At 41.1% G+C, this 15592-nt stretch overlaps 1 protein-coding gene across 1 annotated transcript in view; it reads left to right on the forward strand.

The window, feature by feature from the left end:
• Fbxl17 (F-box and leucine rich repeat protein 17) overlaps window positions 1–15592 on the forward strand; it is a 442723-nt gene that overhangs the window by 2926 nt on the left and 424205 nt on the right. The window contains exons 2-3 of the mRNA XM_021149392.2: window positions 6270–6392; window positions 9352–9609. Coding sequence (XP_021005051.1) covers window positions 6270–6392; window positions 9352–9609 — 381 coding nt within the window. The remainder of the gene's footprint in view (window positions 1–6269; window positions 6393–9351; window positions 9610–15592) is intronic.

Genomic DNA, 15592 nt, shown 5'->3' on the forward strand with positions numbered 1-15592 from the left:
CATACATATACTCTTCTATGTACACAAACAATGGAATGTAAAAGCATTTTAAACTTTTTAAAAAAGTCACACAGATAACTTAGTTTCCTCAAATCTTTATTTTCTCTTCTATAAAATCAGGATAATGAGCATAAAAATATCTGAGAGGAGCCATGGTTGCATGACAAATGAATCCTTTCCGAGGAAAACCAAACCTGTGCAACTATTTGGGCTCTAGAATTAAATAAAGGACAAGTACTGAGGAGGATTTACCTTAGGAAACTGTTTAAAAAGTCAGTCGTGGAATTGTGCAGCTTCTTGGAAAGTGCTCCTGGCATGACCTGCACAAGGTCTAGCTCAGTGTAGGACAATCAGTTAAAGCCAGTTGCTAACTAATAGCAGAGGACTTGATAGGAAAAACTAAAAGGAAAACTCACATAAAGATGGCCTGAAGGTTAGTGCCACTTGGAGGAGTGGGGAAGGAGCTGGAAGTGGAGCAAGTAGCCAGAGGAAGCAGGGATAATCTTTCCACACAGCTTGGTTTATTAGAACCCTATGTGTGGATGAGGGCCGGCAGGAAGGAATGGTCAAGGTGGATTGACAAATTGGCTAAGATAATTAATTATCCCAGTAATTGTAGCACTTGGAGGCAGATGCTGGAGGATCACAGATTGGAGGCCAACGTGATCCAGACCCTATTTCATAAACAAAACAACACTGGCTGGGCTTCAGACATCCCCTGTCTGACCCGTACTCACACTGAGGAGTAGGCTAGACAGTTCAGAATCAACTTTCCAAGATACTGAAACAGCTATGCAGACACAGCAGTTTCCCAGGGAGCCAAGCTAAAGGACAAGAGGATACTAGTGGAACAGATACTTGTACCATAGCGAACAGATTCCAGAAGGAACAGACAAGTTAAAAATAAAGAGACCCAGAAAGGCCCAAGTCTGTAATTGTACTGTGTTACCTGAAATACTTAGTTTCAAACAATTTTGAGCTATGTAGAGGCTATAAAGAATGTGAGTCATACTGAGGAAAAAGAAAGCAGCCGGGAGAAACTGACACCAAGAGGCTTCAAAGAATTCAAAAGGACTATTGTAAATAACAAGATACAGGATGTAAATAGCAGAAGGAAAGGAGACCTTCATATCGTGAGAGGAGCACGTTGGCACTTTGACTCAACTGGTGGGAAACTTAGTAATGAGGGAGAGATCATAAAAATGTACTCTTTTTGCTGCTGCTATGAATAAGAGTTGTTTAATTTTATTTTTAGAATACTTACTACTATTAAAAGTGCTTGCTTAATTAGCCAGCCTCTGTGACGAGAGAGCTTTTTTTTTTTTTTTTTTTAAAGCATCTGTCTTATTTATGTGCGTTTATATGTCCACATCGCACGTAAAGTGTGTGCAGGTCAGAGTAGGGTGTTCCATCCTCGAGCTGGGACCTGCCTGCGCCCTGGTCCTCTGGAAGAGCAACAAGTGCCTGTCCATCTCCCCAGCCCCTGAGTGCTGTACCCCCTTCCCCAACAGGCAGTCTCCCTTCTTTCCTTGCTGCTTTTTGCCTGGCCAGACGCTCCAGCGGGATGTTACATGGGATGCAGTGATAATGCGCATCCTTGTCTTGTTCCTGATCTCTGGGAGACATCTACGGATTCAAGTGTTCACCAGTTTATAGGTGGGGTAGAGTGGTGTAGATCTCACTTTCAAGTTGAAAAAGCATTCTTTTATTTTGGATTGTAGAATGTTTTAATCAAAAAAAAAATGGTGTGGCTTGGGTAAAATGCCTTTTCTTGTGTCAGTTGGGACACTTTTTTTTTTTTTTTTTGGTCTTTGATTTTATTGGTCTGATATGTTATGTTTTGTTCATGTGTTGGCCCACTCTTATTTTCTTTGAATAACTCTTATTTGTTCATGGTCCATGTGATCTTTTTATACTATGTTGCTGGATTTAGTTTTATTTATTTATTTTATGTGCATATATGCTTTGTCTGCATGCATGTCTATACACACGGATGCATGCCTGGAGCTCACAGAGGTCCCGGGACTGGAGTTATAGATGGTTGTGAGCTGCCATGCAGGTGTTGGGAATCGAACCTGGGTACCCTGGAAGAGCAGCAGTTCTTTGTAGTTGAACCACCCCACGAGTCCCCTCATTTGCTATTTTTTTTAAAAAGATTTTTTTTTACCTACATTCATGATGGATTTTAGTCTGTATATTTTCCTGGAAATCTTTGTTTGCTGGTCTTTGGTTTGGCCTCAGTATGATAATGCTGGCCTCACAGAATAAGATACAAAGTGTTCTGTTGTTCTAAAATTTATCAAAGAATTTAAAAATTTAAGTCACTTTTGAACCTGGTATCTCTGAAGTCTTCAGTTATTATAACTGTTAGGTCCTATGTTATCAATAGATAACAGGTATCTCAGAACCTACAAAGCAAGCAGTAGGCTCTAAATAGTTAAATCTTATTTGTAACAATTTTGAGTTCATTCTGAGTGACTTTTGACCTAAATCTCAGGGATGAAGGGTCAGTGGAGAGGCTCCTCTGTCTGTAGCTCTGTCCTGTTCTCCTCTGTCCATACTTATAATGACATTTCCATTTCAGTTATGGTATAATCAGCCCCAGAATTTCCTTCTGATTTTGCAATTTCTGCCTTTCATTGGTGTTCTCTGTTTGACTTCATGAACTTTAGTTCTTTTTGTTGTTGTTTTGTTTTTTGCTGGGCTGAGCCTTGAACTCTGGGCTACGTGTTCCACCACAGAGGCCCATCCCAAGATACTCTTCTGCTCTCTGTTCATGGTTTTCTCCAGCTTTTTTTTTTTTTTAACCTTCATTGTTGATTTATTGTGTTTGTCTAGGAAGTCCGCTGGTATCTTAGGCTTCTCCAGTGCAGCTTCAAACGTCTTCTCCTTGTTAATGGGCCTTGTTGTTCTGTCTCTCATTTATGCATATGCATTTTATCTCGTAGCACATATTTGATTGTGTGTCATATTTAAACTAGGCCATGTGAGTGCTCCGGTATGGCCGTCCTGGGAATCAGTTTTCTCTTTAGGGTACATTTCTGCTGCTTGTGCTTGCCAAGTTTCTCATTGGCTATTCCAGAGTAGCTCTTGAAGTCACTGCGCCATGCTGTGTGTAGCCCAAGGGCTCTGCTTAGGTTACTCATTCAGGAGCCATGTGACACAGATCACTTTAATGCTGGAAATTGCCTGCCTTTTTTCCTCGGTTAATATGAACCACTTATTAGTTTATGAAATTTTAATAGAATTGATGTTGACAGTCTTATCAGTTTTTGTGAGCAAATAGACTTTTGGACTGAACTTTTCTATCATTTTTGCTAACAGTCTTATTCTTGTGTATAACCATTTATCAAGGAAGACATCACAGGAATATTGGAAATGTTGTAAATTGAAGGAAATGAAAGCCAATACAGGAATCATTATGGGATATAGCTGAAGCAGATTGGAAGGAATTTACAGCTTTAAGTGCATGTGAGTTATAAAGTGGGTTTCACGAACTTAGCCTGGGGCGAGGCAAATCTGCTGCCAGGTTTTATAAAGTTTTTTTGGCACACAGTCTTGCAAAAAATGTGTGTACTGGGCTGTGTGCCATTAAAACTTACTTTTCTTTTGTGGTTTGAAATATGGAGTTTCTGCCAGAGATGTAGATCTGGGCTGCTGTGGATTTTTGTGTGACTGGGATTGCTTTTGTGATGAATTTTGTTTCAAATAAATAAGACTCCAAGGACTCAAATTCTGGGCTATAGAGTTCTCTGGTTCTATGACTTAGAAAAGTGTTCCTTCTGGAGTTCAGATTCTGCATAGCTGTCACCCTGCAGCTCTGCCACACAGGCAGGCAGCACTGGGGACTGAGCAGCAGGGGTGAAGGACAAGACAGGAAGAAGAGCAAGCAGAAGGAAGAGCGAACATTCTTCTGGCACAGGCACATTTTTTTGGTCTTCTCTCTGGAAAGATGATGGTGTGTTCAGTGTTTGTTGTGTCTGCTGTGTGGGGCTGCACTTTGATTTCCAAGCAGGAGACAACCAAACAAGTAGAAAACACAGCCCAGTTTCTGGCCGTTCTTCCTAGTTTTGCTTCCCTGCTCATCCCACCCATTATTAATTTGTAGAGGCAGTTGCTCTTACTACGCTGTCGATAGGTTCTGCTAACACTCCCGTGCTTCTGAGTAACCACTCATCAAGGAAGATGTTGCAGGAATATTGGGACTATTGTGCACTGGAGGAAATGAAACCACTATAGAAAATATTCCAGGATAGGGCTAAAGCGGATTAGGGGGAACTCAGAGCTTGTCAGTAGGTTTCTGTGTGAGCAGTGCAGGCAAGGGCTTACTCCATCTTTATGGGGATTGGAGCCACATCCACTGGGCGTTTCTTATGCCTACTCTGTGCTTCCCGGTACACTGTCTGAAACAGGAAGGCCTGTGATTTCCCCCAGGCTCAAGGTTTAAAGCAGTAGCTTGGAGACCTACAGCCCTTGGTCGTATAGAGGTAAGTCATTTTAAGACAGAGCAATGATAGAAATGGTTTGTATACTTCCTGCTCTGTTTCCGACAATGTTGGAGAAACTGTACCTGGGCTTTTACATTCCCATAGTCACCCTATTAGATACGTACTATATTGTTCCCATTTTGAGAATAAGGAAATTCAGGGACATAGGTTATGCAGTTTGGTAAGGCTGTGACTCAAACCTAAAGACAAGGTAACTGTGTTAAAAGTCTGTTCTGTCTACAACTTAACTTACCTTGTGGAAGTTTGTATGTATGAGCCAAAGTAGAAAATAGTAAAGCAAACAGTTGGGATGTTGTTCACTAAGCTCCAACTATCTTCTGCTTTATTTGTTTTAACCTTTCAATGTTTTAAAAAGAAAATCCAATGAAGAATATAAAAGCAAATTTTATAGATTATAGATTATAATTTCTCATAAGCACTGGAATAACTATAAAGATGATAAAAATATCAATATAATCATAATATAAAAAGTAAAAACTAATTTCCTTTGTATCATCTAACATCTACTCGGTGTCTAGTTTTCTCTCATTGTCTCAGTTGGTTCAGTTCAGTCTCTCAGTCTACCCACACACCATTATTGATGACATGTCTCCACATCTTCAGAGATCTTCCTGCACCCCAGTCCTGTCTTCAACAGTCCTTCCATGATAGGACTTAAAGTTTTTTCTTTTTTCCTGTGATCATTTTATTTATTCCAGTGATTTTTTTTAAAAATTAATTATATTTATTCATTTTATATCCTAATATAGCTCCCTTTCCTCTCAGTAACCCCTCACACAGGTCCTCCCCCATTTTCCCCTCCCCTTCTCTGAGAAGCCCAGCTCTGAGTATTCTGTCCCCCTGCTCCCCACCCCCCATACACATCAGGTCATTGCAGGGATAGGTGCATCCTCTTCCACTGAGAACAGATAAAGGTGGCCCAGTTAGAGGAATGACATCCACACCAGGCCCCAGTGTCAGGGACTGCTTAAGTTCTTTTAAAATATGTTTCACTTTGGAGTAGTGTCATTTTTATTGCAGTATTTATGATTTATAATGTATATTGGTATGGAATGATTTTAGATGTATGGAGAAAGTACAAAGGTAGAGAGCTCCCCTGCACACTGTGCCTGGTGTGTCCCCATTGTGTCCCTGTGACTTTGTCTTCATTCCTGAGGTGCACATGCCAACTTTGGCTCCAGCCACCACTGCTGGACTCGTAGTGATTACAAACTGCCCTCTGCTGGGATCCGATCATTCTCTTCACTAGTGTTCGTTTCTATTTTCTGTCCTGGAATCCAGGGCAGGATTTGCACTGGTAGTTGTTCTGTGTAATCATTTCTGGACTAAAACTGTTATAGATTCCTGTTTTCATGACCTTGAGCTTTGGGAATCTCCAGCAGGTGTAAATATGTACCTGTCAGTGTCGGACAGGCTCTGAGTTTCTAGGAACAGGCCATGAGGACGCTCCTCCTCCTCCTCCTTCCTCCCTAGTCTTTTCCTGGCCTGAAAGCATAAGCAGTTTTCATTTGTTTTTCTCTTGTTCTTGTGTGTGTGTGTGTGTTTTAAATACACATTAGTATCATCTGTTTCTTCCCTTCCTCTCCTCGTTACCTGAAAGGTAGTACCAGTTTCTGTCCTTAGCCTGTGTCACCAGACAGTCTCTGACTGAGTTTTGGTGGTGTCCACTTGCAATATAATTTAAGCCCTTAAGTTTTGCCATATTGCTGTGTCTTGGCAAACACTTAGCAAATACGTGTGGTTCTTTTTTGTAATTCACAGATATTTTCCAATTTGTCCCTGAACGAACGCTGCCTTTCTGCATCGTTGGTTTGCAAGTACTGGCGTGACCTTTGCCTAGATTTCCAGTTTTGGAAGCAGCTGGACCTTAGTAGTCGTCAGCAGGTATGGAGTTGAATTCTCTTAAAATCCTTATTTGATCCACTCAGCTGAAAAAAGATCTTTATTTTCCCTTTAGATGACTGTAACCTATACTTTTATGCTTTTTTTTTTTTTTAAAAGGGTCATTTTCTGATAAGTTTAATGTTGCACGCACGCACGCTTGCTCCCTTTCATGCGCACATGTACATCTGCATATTTGGTGTGCATATATTGCTGTGTGTATATACTGAGTTCCACAGCAGAAAGGGTGGTTTCTAATGTAGACTGGTAGTTGTGAAGTTCACTTCTCTCTGTCTCAGTCCTTTCTGTTTCTCTCTTTATCATCATTTCAAAACCAGGGGCCTTTTCATTTAGGTAGGTGACATCCTAGGAGTTTAACAGCAGAGGACGTTGGCACTCGTGCATCTGGCCCGTGCAATTCTGTGTTGTACAGGCTTCACACATAAGAAGTCAACCATCTGTCTTCAACTCTAATAAGAGATGCTGCTGTTTCCCGTTTTATGGATAGAGAAACGGAAGTAAATTGGGTGAAAATAACCTTTTGAAAAAAAAAAAAAAACAACTTTTCTTTTGGATGTTTTCCAGTTTCCTAGTTGGTCAGTAAAGTTACGTGATTTTATTAGAATCCTAAGCCACTGTTAGTCCCTCATGGTACATTGCCATGGCTGCATTGGGAATTATTTGACGACAGGTTTTCTTAAAAGAAAGCAGATTTGTAACATTTGCTACTAGGGTGTGAATAACCCACCCTGGCTCATTGCAGGCTACTCGTCTGATGTTATCAAGTGCAGATGACAAACATGTGCATGTAATATGTGAATTGGTACATGCAGGATGACATACACTGGTAGTTTGTATGTGACTCTCACTTTTTAAACAGAGTAGCATGTTCCACGGATAAGCATATTCACGGATAAGCCTTTCGGTCTTGCTTTCTCATTGGTAATATGCTAAAACATCTGCAGGGCTAGGTAGTTCCTTGCTCGTGTTCCTGAACTATGTGTACAGCAGTCATGGTGCGAATGGAGGTAAGGCAAATGGAAGTGACCCTTGGCCTCCTGCTGGCTCAGCTGTTTCCTCTCAGCTTACACTGAGCAGCTTTCTTCTTGGTGGTGGTGAAGCCTGGAGGGGCGGAAAAAGGGGTGCTCCCACTGTGGCTCTCACACCCAGTGCTCCTTCCAGCAGACACAGAGGTGCTCCCTCTGTGGCTCTCACACCCAGTGCTCCTTCCAGCAGACACAGAGGTGCTCCCACTGTGGCTCTCACACCCAGTGCTCCTTCCAGCAGACACAGAGGTGCTCCCACTGTGGCTCTCACACCCAGTGCTCCTTCCAGCAGACACAGAGGTGCTCCCACTGTGGCTCTCACACCCAGTGCTCCTTCCAGCAGACACAGAGGTGCTCCCACTGTGGCTCTCACACCCAGTGCTCCTTCCAGCAGACACAGAGGTGCTCCCTCTGTGGCTCTCACTCCAGCGCACTCAACGGTTCCCTTTTTGCCTGTTAACCTTTATCTGCATTTTCTCTTTCCCCTGCTTTTGTTACAAGGACTGGAGTGACATTAACTGACTTCTCTTTTGAAAAGTGGTCATTGGGTTGGGAACACGCGTGACTGGTGTTTTATTTATAAATTCAGGTGGCTGTGTGAGTTTCTTGACAGATGAACTGTAGGCTTACTTGTGTTTAGCACTGAGTCTTCTGTGTCAGGTTCTCTGACAGAGGCGCTTCCATAGCCTCTGTTGCTGTGTTGCTCCACAGTGGTGCATTTTCTGAGCTGTGCATTAGCTGTGAGGTAGTACTGTGTTAGCCGCGCCATCTGATTCCAAGTATGAACATTCAGTTAGTTCATGGGGCTGGGAGTGTGGTTCAGAAACTCGCTGGCTATGCACAAGGCCCTGTGGTTAGTTCATAGCACCAAAACAGCCAACCAACGCCACACACACCAAACCAAACCAAACCAGAAATCAATGTGTGTGTCATACTGATTTATATGGAATATTTGCTTAGTTATAAAACTTTTAAATCTCACTGTAGGTTTGTTTATGGTTTTTGGTGAGCTTGAAGCTTTAAGGAAAAGCAAGGCCCCAGTTGATTGATTTCTAGGGTTTAGTGAAAAGCAGCAAGTGTATTCTCCCTGTTTTCTGATACCACTTTTAATACTAAATATGGGGCTTATCCCACACTAGCAAACAGGCTTCTATCAGAAATCATGTGCCAGGAGTCGGTACAGACTGCAGAGGTTAAGGGGCTGGTAACCCTCCCTTCACCTCAGACACCACTTGCAAATCCTAGGGTCAGCCTTTCTACATCAGACAGCTACAGGTCAAGTTCAGGAGTTACACTTTTCACCCCAAACTTGAAATTGGGAAAATATTTTTCTTATATTTTCTGGTTTATAATTAAGGCTACAGCCAGAAGCGTTCACATGGAAAAGTGACAAGTCCACATAGGGATGGGTCCTCCAGTGTTCAGCACTTCAGGGCTAATTGTTAATTTTTTGGTGAGAGTGCGTATAACCTAATCTCCATTGAGCATTGTCTTCCCCTCTTCAGAAGTCAGAGGCGTGGCAGCTCTACTCTCTGATGACCTATTGACTGGTTGGTGTGTGTGTGTGTGTGTGTTTCTTACTGGAGTTTGAACTAGCACCTCTTGCATGCCAGGTGAGTGTGCTTGCCCTGAGGGAGAGCTCTAGCCTTACATCTCTGTAGTAACTCGACTTACTTGATTACTACTCTATTCAGGGAGGGTCAAAGGGACCTGTCACGGATGACCAATGACTCTGACACTCGGAAGGTTCCAAGGGCTTTAGGAAGTTTATACAGCAGAACTTTGAACAAAGAACAAGTGTGCATTTATTTATTGTACCACAGTTCTTATTATTACTTATTGGTAGAAACTAAGTAATACAAAATAGTTTTCCACTTCCAGCAAAGTTTAATTTATTATATCTTTTTCTCTCATAGGTTACTGATGAATTATTGGAAAAAATTGCCTCCAGAAGTCAGAATATAATTGAGATCAACATTTCTGATTGTCGAAGTATATCTGATAGTGGCGTGTGTGTTCTAGCATTTAAGTGTCCTGGACTTCTTAGGTATACAGCCTACAGGTGTAAGCAGCTTTCTGACACCTCTATCGTTGCAGTCGCGTCTCACTGTCCTTTACTGCAGAAAGTCCACGTAGGCAACCAGGACAAGCTCACTGATGAAGGACTCAAGCAGGTAAATCCACGGCCTTTTCTGAGAGATTTCACACACTGGTTAAAGAACTGTCACAGCAACATTTTGAAAGGTTGTTGCATTAAGATGAATTATTAGAGACTGAACTAAGCTGTATTTTCTATGTAAAAATGAACATTTGATGAGGCTAGTGAGCTCCAGTGCTGTGGTGATGAGCAGATAGATCACACTGAGTGCCTAATCTCTGTGCCCAGCTATTTTATTAGCTCCCAATTTTGTTAGCTCCTGTTTCTTTCTTTTTATTTATTCATTTTTTAAGTAGGTCTGTACCATACTGTGCTTTAAGTTACAGTATTCAGTTTAGGTCGGAATAAGTATTTAAAGTTATTTTAAAATCTTTTTTTTTTTTTTTTTTCTTTTTTGGTATTTCAAGACAGGGTTTCCCTGTGTAGCCCTGGCTGTCCTGGAACTCTCTCTGTAGACCAGGCTGCCCTTGAACTCAGAAATCCATCTGCCTCCCAAGTGCTGGGATTAAAGGCATGCACCACCACTGGCTGGCCTAAACATGGTTTTAAGAAATAAATGGAGATTCATTGAAGAGCATAAAGTAAGAAAAAAGTGGTAATTACCTCTATTTGACGTAATTAATTGGAATTAAATCAGTTTAATAATACCCTCCCTTTTGACAGTCTTCCTTTGGAATAGCATTCAATATCTCCTGACAGAGTAGCTTACTCATGAAGGGAGGCTCCTTCAGTTGAATTGTTATATATGGATTTATTGAAAGTTGAGTATGAGGAAAACCTTGGGGAGACTGTCTTGAGTAGATTCTACTGAGTGTGGCCATTCACTGTGTTTGTCAAGGATGCCACCAACTTAGAACAGAGCCCATGCCAGGTAGGATGTGAAGTGACACTTCTTTTAGTATTTCCTGACTGGTTTCTTCTTTTACAGGTGAAGTATTTTACAACATTCTTGAAATCAATTAAGTTACTCTTTTCTAGAGAAATATACATTTAATGTACTATGATTTTATTTATGATGAGTTTTTCTTCAGCATTTCATATTTCACAGCAAAACTTTTTGTCTTAGTCAGGGTTTCTATTCCTGCACAAACATCATGACCAAGAAGCAAGTTGGGGAGGAAAGGGTTTATTCAGCTTACACTTCCATACTGCTGTTCATCACCAAGGAAGTCAGGACTGGAACTCAAGCAGGTCAGGGATCAGGAGCTGATGCAGAGGCCATGGAGGGATGTTCTTTACTGGCTTGCCTCCCCTGGCTTGCTCAGCCTGCTCTCTTATAGAACCAAGACTACTACCAGCCCAGAGATGGTCCCATCCACAAGGGGCCTTTCCCTCTTGATCACTAATTGAGAAAATACCCCACAGTTGGATCTCATGGAGGCATTTCCCCAACTGAAGCTCCTTTCTCTGTGATAACTCCACTGTGTCAAGTTGACACAAAACTAGCCAGTACAATTGACCCCTTGTCAACTTGACACACAAACATATCACTAATAAACCTCAACCCTTAGTTCTTATTCATCCCCAAGATTTTAAATAACTTTAAAAGTCCCACAGTCTTTACTTATTAAAAGTTCAATCCTTTTAAAAGATCCAATATCTTTTAAAATTCAAAGACTTTTTACAATGAAAAGTCTCTCAATTATGGGTTCCACTCATACTTCCTTCAAGAGGGAAAACATCAGGGCACAGTCACAATCAAAAGCGAAATCAAACTCCAACCATCCAATGTCTGGGATCCACTCACGATCGTCTGGGCTCCTCCAAGGGCTTGGGTCACTTCTCTAGCCCTGTCCTTTGTAGCACACACATTATCTTCTAGGCTCCAGCTGCCTGTACTCCACTGCTGCTGCTGTTCTTGGTGGTCTGGCATGGTACTGGCATCTCCAAACCACTGCATGACCCCTTCAGTCCTGGGCCATCAATTGCAATTGAGGCTGCACCTTCACCAATGGCCTTCCATGGCCTCTCACAGTGCCTAGCCTCAGCTGCTCTGCGTGACCCCTTCATGCCTTCAAAACCAGTACCACCTGGGTGACTCTTACACATTACCAAGTCCTGCTGCAGCACAAGATACAACTGTGTCTCTGGATCACAGCCTCTTTGTGCTTTCAGAAAACACTTCCCAGAAGATGTCACCTCAATGATGCTGGTCTCTTCTTAGTCACAGCTAATTTTTTAGCTCCAGCTAACCAGCATCAATAGTCCCAGTAATGCAAAGGTTTCGCTTTAGTAGTTCTGGTATCTTGTTAATCACAGCTGATTCTTCAGCCCTAGCTAAACCAGAACCACAGAATCTTCACAATCAAAATAGCAATGGCCTTGAAAAGAGTCTTTAATTTTCCCTCTTAAATTTCACAAGCCAGTCCTCCATCTTCTGCACTGTTCTCAACGTTATCTTCCAAGCTCCTACACAACATCTGACAGAGTTCTTAACATCAAATGGATCTTCTAGCGCAAAGTTCCAAAGTCCTTCCACAGTCCTCCCCAAAACATGGTCAGGTTGTCACAGGAATACCCCACTATGCTGGTACCAATTTGTCTTAGTCAGGGTTTCTATTCCTGCACAAACACCATGACCAAGAAGCAAGTTGGGGAGGAAAGGGTTTATTTGGCTTACACTTCCATGCTGCTGTTCATCACCAAGGAAGTCAGGATTGGAACTCAAGCAGGTCAGGAAGCAGGAGCTGATGCAGAGGCCATGGAGGGATGTTCTTTCTTGGCTTGCCTCCCCTGGCTTGCTCAGCCTGCTCTCTTATAGAACCCAAGACTACCAGCCCAGAGATGGTCCCACCCACAAGGGGCCTTTCCCCCTTGATCACTAATTGAGAAAATGCCTTACAGTTGTATCTCATGGAGGCATTTCCTCAACTGAAGCTCCTTTCTCTGTGATAACTCCAGCTGTGTCAAGTTGACACAAAACTAGCCAGTACACTTTTTTATTTTAAATTCAATGAATTAACAGCTGGATTATTTTTACATATCTAAGTGTCATGTAACACAATAGGTATCATATTAGGAGGCTAGTGGGGATGTTCTAAGTAATACTTGGGAAAAACATAAAATTATAGTTGTAGTTAAAAGTAGAGAGAAGTTAGCAAGTTTTATAAGAGATAGAATATGTTGTCACAAATATTATAAACTTTACAACTTTGAAACTGATTATATAAATCTATTATGTCAGTCATTATAAGAATTAACATTTCAATGTTTTAGTTATTTATGGTTTTTGAATTACAAAGTAGCTTTATACAATGCAGTAATAGGAAAGCTGTCTGAATATTTCTGCTATAGTTAATTTTGTTCTTCAATGATCAAACGGGTTCTCAATTGTAGTATAGGGTACCATTTTCCCGTTCTTAACTGTTCTGTATCAAGGTGTGGCAAAAATTGGGGTGTTATAATAGATTGCACTGACTGACAGAATGATGTTTTGGGTATTGTACAAAAAGAGTGGACTTTTACAATATATGTATGTATATATGTGCATATATATGTGTGTATATATATATATATATACACACACATACACATACATACACAAAACAAGGTTTTTGTGTATATTCATGTTTTCTAATTTTTTTTTTTGTTTGTTTTTTGAGACAGGGTTTCTCTGTATAGCCCTGGCTGTCCTGGAACTCACTCTGTAGACCAGGCTGGCCTCGAACTCAGTAATCCGCCTGCCTCTGCCTCCCGAGTGCTGGGATTAAAGGCGTGTGCCACCACGCCCGGCCATGTTTTCTAATTTATTTTATATTACCATGTTAAATAAATGTTGCCCATGACCCACTTAGTGAATTAATTTTGTAACCTATTGATATTTGATAAATTGTGTTATGGAGTTTATTATGGTTTTAGTAAACCAATCCTTTTATGGTGACTTATTCATGATTAATGTTTTTTTTTTTTCTGTAATTATTTTTTTCAACTCAGTTATTTAGCAGTTTCTTGCTGACTTTGTTGACTCATTGTCGCCCTTTTGACAAACTCAGAAATCTACCTGCCTCTACCTCCCAAGTGCTAGGATTAAAGGCATGCACCACCTCGCCTGGCTTACTTAAAGCATTTTAATTTAAAGCTGTAATAGGTCAAGATTATAGTGTTTATAAAGTATTAAATTCTGGTTGATAATGTTTCTCAGGCTAGAGTGACTTCCTTAAAATTTTAGTTATTTAAAAATATTTTTCTTCATATAGTTTGTGTGTGTGCACAAGTGTACACGTGTCTCCCTATGTGAGTTCCAGGGTTAAAACTTTGGTAGTCAGTCTTGGTGGCTGGTGCCTGCACTGCTGGGCCATCTTGCTGCCCTTTCACTTCTAAAATTAACTGATTTGTGTGTGTGCACACGTGCCATGGTGTGCAGGAGTCAGGTCTCTTCTCTCATGTGGGTCCCAGAGACTGAACTCAGGCCACTAGGCTTATGGCAGTAGCCTTTACCCACTGGGTCATCTTGCCAAAAGTTGGATAGTTTTGACCAAATGTTATCTTATTTATAGAATATCATCTTTTGAGTGTTGACATTTCTATCTCCATAAAAATCGTACTATATAATTTTATCAGTGGAAACATTTTTGCCAGCATGTTGTATCTCTGTTGTATTTGTCCAATAAGACTTCGATTGATCATGAACCTGGGGAAAAGAGCAACTTAATTAAGAATAATAGCTATTTTAGGTTTCTTAATTTTTATCATCTAGCATTTGTATTCAAGTAAGTGTTAATAATCAACTCATTAAAATCTGTTTAAGAAATTATATCCATTGTTACTATTATGACAGTCCCAAGTTTGTTTGAGTCATGGAACTCTGATGTTTCTGAAAATCAGCCATTGTAGATTTTTTCATATTAAAATGATAATTAAAAACGGAATCATGAGTAAATTTCAGTTTGGCTATGGTATGAGTTTTAGTTTTCAAAAGATAAATGTTTAGGCTAGAGCTATAGTTCAGAGGTAGACTGTTCTAGGCTTTGTAAGGCCCTAGGTTTGCTCTCCAGCACTGTCCAAGCAAACAAGGAACAAACAGAAATCAGCCAATAGTCAATCAACAAACCCCAATCCATGAGAAGAATCTTTGAACAGGTGGCTCTAAAACTCTGTAGAAATGTTTAAAAGCAGACAGAGGTGCCAGAGCCACCGGAGACAGCCAGAGGACCACAGCAGGCGGCAGGCATAGGAGATCAATAGCACATGGGAGTTAGAGGCTAACCCGGCCAACAAAATGAGGTCCAGGCCAGCCAGAGCAACATTAAAAACAAAGTTGAACAATCAAAAAGCAAAGCAAACTAACAGCTCAAAAGCAAAAACCAGGAAAGGCCAACTAAAAGAACAAGGAATACAGTGTTGTTGCTTTAAAAAAGAAAACAATTTGTGTTCCAGAATCTTCCTAGGTTGGCAATAGTAGTAAAGATAGCAGTTGCATTTCCAGTGTGGGACACAGGTCCCTGGTTGCAGAGGGAATAGGGCAGATCTTGTGTGTGTGTGTGTGTGTGTGTGTGTGTGTGTATGCATGCATGTGTATGTGTTTTTAAACTATTGGGGACCTACTCAGGGGTGATGCATACATTATGGAATATATTCCCAACATTTTATGATAGAAAACCAGTAGACTCAGACTGAAAATACTTTGGCAAATAGGTGAACATCTTGTAGTTGCTGTGCATAGCATCTGAGGAGCCTTCCTGAGGTGCTAGATGAAATGACTCAGGGAGGGAATTCAGGGTTAGTTTTTAGCATCCTATCTGAAATTAGGGCTGTCAGGGTATCAATGTATATAGGAAAACTTAGAAAGTCATGTGCACCCAGGTGAGAACACATTTAGGAAAACAGAAGAGCATCTGTTTTCATCGCTGGTTGTCTTATACACAGCAATACCGTCTCACAAATTACCCTGCTCACAATAACATGAGGGGGCAATTAAAAACAGGAGAAATGCGGCAAGTAAAAAGTGAGGCACAGCAAGAAGGACGTTCAGGTTGTAGCCAAGCACAGAACCAGGTTGC

The sequence above is a fragment of the Mus caroli genome, unplaced genomic scaffold (assembly GCF_978045245.1).
Source record: "Mus caroli unplaced genomic scaffold, Mus_caroli_1 scaffold_18, whole genome shotgun sequence".
NCBI classification, from domain to species: Eukaryota; Metazoa; Chordata; class Mammalia; order Rodentia; family Muridae; genus Mus; species Mus caroli.